Genomic DNA, 11,813 nt, shown 5'->3' with positions numbered 1-11,813 from the left:
TAAATTGGATCACTGTCATGAATTTTTTTTTTAAACTAAGACGTAAGGTTGTTTCAAAATCTCAACATAACTATTTTAATAGTAAAAATGATACTTTAATAGTAAAAATGAGATTATTTTAACATATAAAATAATATTTTAATATATATATATATATATATATATATATGTGTGTGTGTGTGTGTGAAAAAGTAAGTTTTTTATTAAATATTTGTAGTTGATATCTTTAAAATTTTTGGTTTTAAAATAGTGTTAGTTGTTATATTAAAACTAAATATTTTTAATTATTACTTTTGAAATTGTTTATTTTATAAATATTATGTGATTTTTAGGCTGAAGATATAATTTTATAAACATATTATGAAATATTTTATTATAAAATATTTTATGTTATCTTGACAACAATTATTTAAGTTCGATATGTTTGATTTACATATGTACATGTATCATGGATCACTAACTTAGATTTTGTAGTAATATTCAAAGTTTATTTGTAAGGTTTAAATTGATTAACCCTAAGTTCGATTTGGGGACGAGAAAACCTAGCTTAAGGCAAGTAACTCCAAGTTCGACTTGAAGGGCAGAGATATCCATTTAAAACGATATTCTAGCTCGATTAGGGGTATATTGTAATCTGACTAAAAAAAAACGAATAAATTCAACATTCAAACTCTATTGAGAGTAGGTTATAACCCAACGAAACAAAAATCAAAACAAAATTAACATTCTAACTCGTTTGGGAGGAGGTTGTAGCCTGACTAAAATTCAACATTTTAACTTGGATGAGAGCATGTTGTAGCCTAACTAACAAACAAAAAATCGACAATCTAGTTCAACTACGAGCATGCTTTAGTTTGGCTAAACACAAAACGTATAAATTCGACATTCCAACTCGATTGGAACTAGGATGTAACCAAATTAAACAAAAATCGGTAGATTGACACTCAAATGGTTTAAGGAGAGTTCTATAAACTCCCTCTACTCGCAAACAAGGTACAATTACTTTTTCTTTTTCTTTTTGAAAAAAATAAAATGCTAGGATGATAAGAGGGCATTGTCAACACTCAATTTCGTCCGGGTTGGCGACTCCAAATCTCTTTTCCAAACCCGTTTCTTTTTGGATCGTCGTCCCGTCGCGATTCCGGTTGCGACAGGCATGAACTTTTTTAAGAATCTTGTGAATTTATATTCAATTATTCTTATTGTCGTTGTGAACCTTGATGAAAAGTGTTGGGAGTCAAAGCACTCATATATTGACTCATAGTTGTTATTTGAATACAAGTCTTAGATTTGATTTTAACATTTTTTTTCATTAAAGCATCACAAACACATGATAAGTAAGTTTTCACACCTAGTCATTCACCTATGGTTCATGAAGTTCATCAATTTAACATAAGAGTAAAATTATGAGTTATAAACTTGCCTTTTTTATGAATTTGTATTGTTCTTTTGTCTTTAAGAACTCTTGAGAATTAATAATTTGACAACGACCATTTAAAGTGACTAACTCAACTTAGTTGAGGGTTGACCAAACAAGTCAATTTAAATCAAATCCAACAATGTTTATTGGTCAGCTATAACAAAATAAAATAAAAATTATTTATTTTACCGATATAGTAAATCAAGCTATATATTATGAAGCAGCTATAAATAAACGATATATTTAACATAAAGAGAAAAACTTGCCTAAAGACAATATATGAACAAGTAAAGAAAAAAATGAAAATTAAAGCGACTACGTGCAAAGAGACAACACCAAAATTAAAAACTGTAAGAAAAAAGAATTAATTAAAACAAAACAATTAAGTATTAAAAATTAGACTTAAGGAAGTTTTTCAACCTTCACACCTCAAACACTTTAGCTCAATGCCGAAGATTGTATACACTTGAAAATGAATAAAACATTTAAAAATCAATCTATGGATCAACGAAGTGGTGACCTAACTAAGTTTTAATTTAACCAAAATATATGGTAAGATCTTTTAGAAAAATATAAAAAGTTTATATTTAATTACTATACTTATATTTTATTATTATTATTTATAACCAGAATATTCTCTAATATTTTAAATAATAAAAAAATTGTAATTATTTTGCTTAAAAACAAAATGACAACTCCCTCTAGGACAAAACTATTTCTGCTTTAGTGTTATTTATTTTGAGTAAAAAACGTTAATATCTTTTGTGTTGGATTTAAAACACTCAATTTTTTACCAAATAAATTACATTTATTATTTTTAAAAATTAAAAGAAAAATAAGAAGGAAAAAAACTTACATTTAAAGATTAAAAAGGTATTTAACCCTAAACTGTTTTGTAAAAACAAATTTATTTCAAGAGAGGAAAAGCCACGTAAAGCAGCGGCACCTTGGGGAAAACGTTGAGGTAAAGCGGTTGTAGCTTGTCCAAGCTGTAATCACAGTAAGCTCCAAGAGACTCAGTGAGTCAGAACTTCAGAAACGGATGCTTAGAGCGGCAGCGCTTCGGTTAAGCGCTATCATCACCATGCCTTCTTCAATCTCTCTCAGAAACCCTAACTTCCTCATTTCTTCAACTTCCACAACGCTCTTTCGCTCTCGCCTTCTTCCCTCCCACACCCTCTCCTTCTCCAATCGCCTCTCGCTCCGATGCTTCGCTGCACGCGCCGCCTTCGACCGACTTCCCGTTCTCAATCCCATCGTCGAAATGGACGGTAACTTATTCGTACTCTAACCGAACCAGCTCTAGCTTTGCATTCTTCTGTTTCGTCGCGGTTTCATTGGCTTTCTGTGTTCCTTAGGTGATGAAATGACCAGGATTATATGGAGCATGATCAAGGATAAAGTACGCATGCCTCCACTCTTTTAGTGTTTGTGTGTTTATTACTTATTTTAGAGGAAGGACAAACAAGATGCATGAAGATGCAATTTCCTAAGTGCTTTTAATACTGTTCTTCGAAAAAAATTGGAATTTCAAATTGACGTTCTGCTCTATGGAGGGTTGAATAAAAGCTAGCGTAGATTATCCTTATGACATTAACTCTGGCCAAAAATAACGTTTAAAGCTCTTTCGGAATTGGATAGAGGCTTTATCCATTAATTAGTATCAGGAAAAACTTAAGTCAGAAGTTGACTAAATATAAAGAGTATGCAAGTCAGGACAACTCTTACCTCACTATTCAGTTTCTGGACTTAGGTTAGACTGAAACTCAAATTATAAAAAATAGTATTAGAGTCTATCCTGAATCTATGAAAGGGACATCTGTCATATCCTTCTTAGACCAAGTCCTATAGGGTCAGGTGGTTTTGGATTTTCTTTTAACATAGTGGTTTTGTGCACTGCAGCTTATATTTCCTTACCTGGATTTGAACATAAAGTATTTTGATCTTGGACTTCACAATCGTGATGCTACTGATGACAAAGTTACGGTGGAAAGTGCTGAAGCCACTCTCAAGTGAGTATTTTTTTATCAACATACGTGACATAAAACATGCATTTTTCACTTTAATGGTTCATACTTGATTCTTGTTGCTGAGTGGATGTATGGCTAAAATGGAGGTGTAAAGAGAGTTAGAGTTTAGACTAGCATATTTCTGGATGTGGTGAGAATTTGAAAGCCAACATTACTTGTTTAGGCCCTGTTTGGGATGGTATGTAGTTGTAAGTTTCAATGTTTTAAAAATATTGCAACCACTCTGAAAGGATCCTTAGTTTCAGAAAAAAGAAATACTTTTAGCATAAAAAACATTTGCTGGGAGCCTGGGATACTTGATAGGGGGAAGCTGTTTGTGTTTGTGACATTTGGTTTTCCATCAGGATACTCAAAGTCTGAGTATGTGTGAGATAATTTGTTTAGGGTCCCTGGTTTACCTTCCTCCTTCAACAGTTTTTTATTGGTGAGGTATAAAAATTTTATTTTACCACTTACAAGAAAGGAGGCAAATATTCTGTTCATGCAATCTTTTGGTACGTTTGGTAGGAGTGGAGTAGTTGCATATTTAAGAGGGTTTTACTACCCTTAATACACTTACATCAGTGTAGGATTACATTTTTGGCCTCTTTGTGGTGTTCTGCCAGTATCTGTTTTGGGGGGCCTGCCATTAGTTACAGACTTGTATAGGATTTCACTGCCTTTCTTACTTTCATACTTTGTTTCCACCCGATGTATTTTTCATCCATCTTTATTGGCTTCCTTATGCTGTTTTTTAACTATCATTCTTTATCTTCTAATGAAACCATCCTTTATAAACTAATATTTGAACCCCATTTCTATTCCTTAATTGAAGCTGATTTTTTCTGCAGGTACAACGTTGCTGTGAAATGTGCAACAATAACTCCTGGTTAGTTGTTTTTATCTCTAAATTGATCAATTATTCTATCTCATGATTCATGGATCATCAGACTTCTTTGTTCCACACTCGCAATTTGTGCTAGATTTAATGCAAGCGGATACTAGCGCATAATCTTTATTCATTTATAGTTTTTGTGTAAAAATGATACTATCTTAACTCTTCCAAATTCTCAGATGAGGCCCGAGTCAAAGAATTTGGACTGAAGTCTATGTGGAGAAGCCCCAATGGCACAATCAGGAATATTTTAAATGGTTTGTAATCAGCTCATCGTGTTAAGTAGGGCATCAAATTCAATGTTGTACCCATTGACTTTACTACAAGGATGGTCTTTTCCCCACATGTTTCCTTCTTTGGTGAATGGAACTTAGATGGCCATATATTTAGGATCTTAGTTTGCCCATGAAAGTATTGGTTTTTGTGTGAAAACTATTGTACTTACAGAATTTCGATATTTGATTGCTTGTTTTTGTGTTAAATTTTTCATACCATTGTATATATTGACATAATTATTCATTAATTTTGATGAATAAGTTTGTTTTTCTTTTGACATAATTCCAGTTATATCCTTGTTTTAACATAATAGTATTTAGCTAATATAATTTAGCTTGTGTTTTTTCGAGTCTATCATCTCAAAGCGCATCTATATTTTGCAGTTCATTTATTATCTCTGATTGTAATAGTTTTGGTGCTTTTCTTGTCGGAAAAACTGAAATTTGTCATGAATTCCCCCTTGCGAAAAAAGCTTGACATTTGGTGATATTCCTATATTATTTGATAATATGATGCTCTAAACGATTTTTTTTTTCTTTTTCTCTATATATCAATTCGCTCACTATAAATATTTTTGCTATTGGTTGTGCACTTACTAAAATCAATATTATAGGTTCACATTGTCATTTTTTAATTGCCAAGAGAGGGAAATTCTTATAGATCAGGGTCAGGTTCTTGAGTTGTGTTTACACTTAAAAGGCTAAATATCTTGCAATTAGTTTTACCTGCATCCTGTATGACATTATATGAATCCTAGCAATCAAATTGTATTGTATTTGAAATAACTTCACAACAAATGTTCTCAACCCAAGTTAATTAAGCTTGGTCTTTGTTGACTATATTACCTACTTGTATTCTAAAACGTTTTCAACCTTTTCTTTGTGATATTTTTCCTTTCTTTCTAGGCACTGTTTTCCGTGAACCAATAATATGCCGCAACATACCGAGAATCATTCCTGGTAATGTCTTAACACTGGTGTGATCCTTAATAGTGTTGAAATACTGCAAAGCCCCATTTAGAACTTATTCTTCAGTTTACAGGATGGAAAAAACCCATATGTATTGGTAGGCATGCTTTTGGTGACCAGTATCGTGCCACTGATGCAATAATTGGAGGACCAGGGAAGCTCAAATTGGTATTTGGTACGATAATTTTCAAAGCTTGCATTTAATGGAGTTGAAATTTTGTGTTATTATTTAGAATGTGTCACATGTAGTTTACAAGCTTGTGTTAAATAAATTATTTAGTCCCAGAAAATGGTGATGCTACAACGGAGCTTGAAGTTTACAATTTCAAAGGACCTGGAGTAGCACTTGCTATGTATAATGTTGATGAGGTTTGCTTCATGTTATATTTTCCATGTGTATTCAGTAATATGTTTTAAAGAAGTTTCCTGTTATTTGGTTGTATTTCAACATTGGCTTTCCTAATATGCAGTCCATTCGAGCATTTGCTGAATCATCAATGGCACTAGCTTTTGCAAAGAAATGGCCTCTTTACTTGAGCACCAAAAACACAATTCTAAAGAAATATGATGGCAGGTGATTATTATAATATTATATCACTGGGTTTATAAATGTGTGTGTGTGTGTCTATATATATATATATATTTAGGTGCTTATCCCAAGTATCAGTTGTCAGTTAGAAATTTGAACGGACTTTTACAGTTCTGTTGACAACTGTACCAACAGTTGGTTATAGACATTGGACAACATTAAGAATGGAAGGGAGACAATAGCGGGGTGGTTAAAGAGTTCGAGTCAGTATTGGGAGGGGGAACCAGGACTCTCAGATTTCTTGGGACTTTTGAGACTATTTCTACCCTCTGGATTCTTGCAAACCAATGGTTTAGATTTAGGTTTAAGAGTGATATTTGGTAAAACTCATCTTTTACTATCATTTTATCTTTATTTTTTTTTCTAGTCTTGAAGTTTCACCTCTGGTATGATAAACTTCCTTGTAATTCAGTCAACCTTTCTTTTTGCTTGTTATTATTGGAGATGATTTATAGTTTGAAATTATTACAGGTTTAAGGATATATTCCAGGAAGTGTATGAAGAAAGGTGGAAGATAAAGTTTGAAGAGCACTCAATATGGTTTGTTTTGATATTTTACAAAACTATTTGCTTTGATGCATTACATATACATATAGATGGTTGACACTTTTAAGTGACTTCAGGTATGAGCATAGGCTAATTGATGACATGGTAGCATATGCAGTCAAGAGTGAAGGTGGATATGTTTGGGCTTGCAAGAATTATGATGGTGATGTCCAAAGTGATTTACTAGCTCAAGGTAATATAGGTTGTGGAGAGCTTAACATTTATCTCTGAAGTGGCAACTTGTTAAGTGTGTATGATGTCATTGTCAACAAGCAGTCATTGATTGATTTGGTAGCCCTTCCTGACATTTCTGATTATCCCTAACTGTTTAAGTTTCACCAATACTAAAAAGTATTATATCCTAGTCCGGTAGTCCTGGCCACTTGGCTCCACTAGTGTAACATTGGGTATTTGGAATTTGGGTCAGCCAAGCCATATGGGAGCTCTGTTTTTTATCAAGGAGACGAGGACCCTAAATGGGAGGATTTGATGACAATGCTAGCTAATATTATTAAGTAGACTAACTTTTCTAAAGGCATAATTATTAAAGTTTTGGTTATTACTGATTAGCTATACCTTAATAAATTGTGCACTAGAAAATGGCCTTAACCCAAAAGTAAGTATTTACCTGATCCTTGAATATGTATATGTTCTGATTTGGTTGCTAATTTAATTTTTTATTCATGTCTTTATGGAATGCCAAAGGGAGCATTTGAAGATTTAGGAATGTAATTCACGTGAATATTTTGACGTACTAGGAGGTATCTTTTAAATCAAGTTTCTTAAATTCTTGTGTGCAGGATTTGGCTCATTGGGTCTCATGACTTCTGTACTGGTGTGTATTAGAATCTTGCTATTTCAGCATTTTTTTTTCCATTTACGTTGCTATCTCTATTTGGTTATTTGATATCATACTTAGGTTTTAAACAAAAAAATTGCAGTTATCTTCTGATGGCAAGACGTTAGAAGCTGAGGCAGCTCATGGAACTGTAACTCGACATTTCCGGCTTCATCAAAAGGGACAAGAAACTAGTACAAACAGTATTGCTTCCATATATGCTTGGACACGAGGACTGGAACACAGGTACTTTGTTGCTTGATTCAAGCTTCAAATTCTAGTGCATCATGATATACAGTGGAATTTTGGCCTTATGCCAAATTCTTACCCTGATAACTCTGCTTTGGAAGCTTTTCTGGTTAATCATATTTCTGTGTAAGTCATCATCTCAATTGTGGCATTGTGTCTACGCTAACTTGGATTCTATTTCAATAGTGACTAAAACTTGAGAATTTTTATAGAAGAGGAGTATTGAGTGTTCTTATAAGTGAGAGAGTGAAAGGCTGGAAGAACTGATACTTTTATGCTGATTCTAGAATGTCTGGATGAGAATTAGTGAAAACAGAGCAATTTGTCTAGGAGATGGGAAGGAAGCCATCCATTATGGTTTGTTTATAGAGAGGAGGGGGAGGAAAGAATTAGTTTTGTATGTTTTGTTTGAGGGAGAATATAAAAAAAATTAAAATATTGAGACCCACTTTATTATTTCTCATCTATTTCTATTCATCTCTCTATCTCTCCTTATTTCCTATCAAATGAACCAATTTACACAAGTCTCAAAAACATTTTTTTTTCTATTTCAATTAGGGAGGCACCATTCTACTAGATGGGTTCAGGTTTCTCAACTATTTTTCCTGAACTAACCTGTGTGCGTCCACTTATGTTGCCCCCGCCCTTTTTTTGAGTCTGCTACTAACATGATTGTTATTATTTACTAGAGCCAAGTTGGATAATAATGAAAAATTACTGGATTTTACTAAAAAATTGGAGGCTGCATGTGTTGAGACTGTGGAGTCGGGAAAGATGACTAAGGATCTTGCAATTCTGATTCATGGACCTAAGTAAGTGAATATCTTTCTTTCTTTCCTCTGCTTACCCATTTGAATAAATTTAGTATTACAGAGAAGTTGAAAAATTTAGTATTGCTACTTATAGTTATACTTCCTTATTCTTGTCATTCTGTTTTGAAGCATTTCCTTCTCAGAATTTATTATGCTAAATTGTAATTAAGGTCCCTTTTCTACAAGTTAATTTATGAAAAGATTTATTTAAAGTGAAAATAATCTTAAAATTTATAACATGAATTTAAAATTTTCATTCTTAAAAATTATAAATCTCATTAAATTAATAAAAAACATTTTAATTTTAGTATATGTTACCTGACACTTTTTTTTTGTTTATTATATATTTTACAAACAATTAACCAAGGTAGTACAAGACATCTTACAAGTTCGATGATATTTTTTCTTTTTCTTCCTTTTAGTAGTAGCTCACTTTTTTTTAGGTAATTACAAATCTTTAATCTTAATTAGCTAATATATTTACAACAATTAAATTTATTATTAAGCATAAACGGTTTCACTGTTAATTTATTTATTTTACCATTAAAATTTAAATATTTATCATAAAGTTTAAAATTTTACTTGAAATTCTCTTTATCTCGTTTTTTATCGCTTTATCTCCTATCTTTGCATTCTCCTCAAGATTTAAGTCAATTCTTTAAAGAGTATAATTGATATCAAATTATTACACAATATAATCATGATAAATAGGGTAAACCTAGACACAATGTAATAATGATAAATAGTCTAACCCTAAACATAATATAATCATGATAAATAGGATAATCCTTGACCCAATATAATGATGATAAAATAGGATAAATATCTTAACAAAAACAAAATTAGCTAAGTTTAGTTTTATATATGATACTTGATGTAAAATGCATCAACATCATGGAGGGGTTTGCTAATTTACACCCACTTGTTTGTCAGAAAAAAAAAGTGAGTTAGCAAGTTATACCTTAGGTGTAGTTTAAGAACAACGTAGTTACACCCTCCCCTTTAGCAAACAAAGTCAGTGTATATGTAAAAATATATACTTATAACTTGCTAACTTACTCCTGGGTGTAAGTTAAAGAAACTATTTTCTGGTTCTATTAGATATAGATATATTATAAGATTATAGGAAAATTAAGTGACTTCATTTTTTACTAATCCATGCAATGTGCGATAAGAAAATAATTTTGTAAAATTTTAGAATTTAAATCAAGGAAAAGAATAGGGGACCAAAACTGCGGATCAATAAGTAAACGGGAGCAGTTTGCAATTTATCAACTTTATTAGTTAATGAAAATTGAATATTGGTGAAAATCTAATGAAATTTGAACAAGTCATGGGTAAATCTTTAACTCTCCCTCCTCTTACTAGGACTACATAATGAAATTTGTAAGGCAGAGTTTGGTTTTTTGAGTGTAATAGTGGAAAAGTTGACAGGTAAGTCACCCTTACTCCCACTCTACATAACCGCACATGAGATCTTCACTTCATATTGCTTCTCGTTCAATTTTTTTGAAGTCATTGGATCCATTTCCTAGTTCGGTTCGAGAATCTCTCCCCTATTCCATTCCAAAGAGTAACTAGGACCAATTCAGTTAAGTTTTCATGTTCCAATTGAACACTTTCCTTTTTATTATTCTCAAAGAATAATATTTTTTCTTTCTTTTTACCATAGATACGAGGATCCTATCACGATCTTCTGATCTTCTAATTCTAATAAGAACAAGAAATCTAGTATTAACCCACTTGATTCTGATTTATCTATTATCTATAACTATTAATAAAAAGAAAGACAGAGCATATAGAGGATTCGTCTTGTAATCTTTTTTTGTAGTGTATATATTATTTTTCTTATGTATTTTAATTTAGTAAAAATGTTACTAACAATTAATAATAAGGATTTTTTGGAAATCATGTTGTCATATACATTTTATAACTGCTTATACTTATTTGAATTGATTTTTCTATTTTAATATAAAATTTACTATTATTATTATTTACTCTAATAATTATTATGATATTTAGTTTTTAATTATATTTTTAATTTCATAAAAATATATTTTGTAATGTTTTGGACTAATGTAAGTTAAAGTACTGCAAATTAAAGTGGTTTGCGTCCTGATATTGAGCACAATGTGCAGGGTATCAAGGGAATTTTACTTGAATACAGAGGAATTTATTGATGCTGTGGCACATAATCTTGAGACAAAGCTCCAAGATCCTGTAGCGGTGGTTTGATGGAAGGAAAAGCACATGTTGGAAATTGAGTGGTGTTTTATTTTTTAAGCCCAATGATAATGATGTTGGTTGGATTCATGGTCCCTAGAATGTCAGAAACTTTAATTATTTGGAAGGGGGTTGTCCTCACAATTTCATTTTTGATTCTTTGTCTTTTGTCCTCTGCACTCCTGTCCCATTCTTGCATACCACCATCAAAGCAATAAAACGGTAAAATTCCAGAGGATGGTCCAGCAAAATTTGGAAACTTCAGTTTTCTGGTGAGAAAGAATGCAGGTTTTCAATATCATGCTTTCTCTTTCTATTAACCCTTTGTCATCTTTTAGGGAGGAATGTCACTTATATGCCTTCTAACGCACTGTTTTCGTTCCGTGAAATTGATTGAAACTTGCAAAATTCTGAGTCGTTATGCATACATATGTTTTTTGTTCTTTGAAAGTTCATAAACTTTGTATTGTGTCCTTACTATTCCTTTACATTTTATTCCTACTTGTTTTTCTGTATTAATCTTTGTTCTTGGATGGCTTGATGAGATGTGTTGTGTTATTATATAATAAAAAATAGTGGTAGTTATGTATAGGATGACAAATGAATGGGTCTCCCATAAATATTATACAAACTTATTTTGGTTTTAATGGAGAATTTCTCTATTTTTATGGAGAATTTCTTATGATTATAAATATAGATAATATTTAATTTTTTAAATTGGGTATAATGGAGATAAGTATGCATGTGTTTCTGTTTTTTTATGCAGAGATTAATACATGTCATTATGCTTGATTCAATTTAATAGGTGATTTAAAAAGTGTATATTAATTTGTTTGTGTTTTCATTTTGAAACTTAAGTTAAGTGTAGATTTTTTTTTATTTTTTTATAGTTATTTGATTTTTTTTATCTAATTGATGTTTTTATTTGATATTTTAATAATTATTTATTTTTCTTAAAATTTTATATTAGAGAAACAAATGTGTATAA

General features: G+C 31.4%; 1 protein-coding gene across 5 annotated transcripts; it reads left to right on the top strand.

The window, feature by feature from the left end:
- The first annotated feature begins 2,332 nt into the window (after positions 1-2,332).
- LOC128193391 (isocitrate dehydrogenase [NADP]-like) lies at positions 2,333-11,284 on the top strand. 5 transcript variants are annotated; one of them, XM_052867327.1, is made up of 16 exons: positions 2,333-2,691; positions 2,779-2,822; positions 3,323-3,432; positions 4,281-4,318; positions 4,504-4,581; positions 5,506-5,559; positions 5,642-5,743; positions 5,855-5,937; positions 6,039-6,142; positions 6,629-6,697; positions 6,781-6,896; positions 7,504-7,538; positions 7,645-7,787; positions 8,480-8,602; positions 10,118-10,193; positions 10,741-11,284. In XM_052867327.1, exons 1-16 carry the CDS (start codon positions 2,463-2,465, stop codon positions 10,780-10,782), a joined length of 1,446 nt encoding a protein of 481 aa, XP_052723287.1. In that variant the 5' UTR covers positions 2,333-2,462; the 3' UTR covers positions 10,783-11,284. The 5 variants fall into 5 exon arrangements, with proteins under 5 accessions (XP_052723287.1, XP_052723286.1, XP_052723290.1 ...); XM_052867326.1 differs by having other exon boundaries at positions 2,334-2,691; positions 5,849-5,937; XM_052867329.1 differs by lacking the exon at positions 10,118-10,193 and having other exon boundaries at positions 2,335-2,691.
- Positions 11,285-11,813: the final 529 nt, after the last annotated feature.

The sequence above is a fragment of the Vigna angularis genome, chromosome 8 (genome assembly GCF_016808095.1).
Source record: "Vigna angularis cultivar LongXiaoDou No.4 chromosome 8, ASM1680809v1, whole genome shotgun sequence".
Lineage (NCBI taxonomy): Eukaryota > Viridiplantae > Streptophyta > Magnoliopsida > Fabales > Fabaceae > Vigna > Vigna angularis.
Note: the sequence above shows the minus strand (reverse complement) of the source record. Positions and strands in the feature narration are given on the sequence as shown.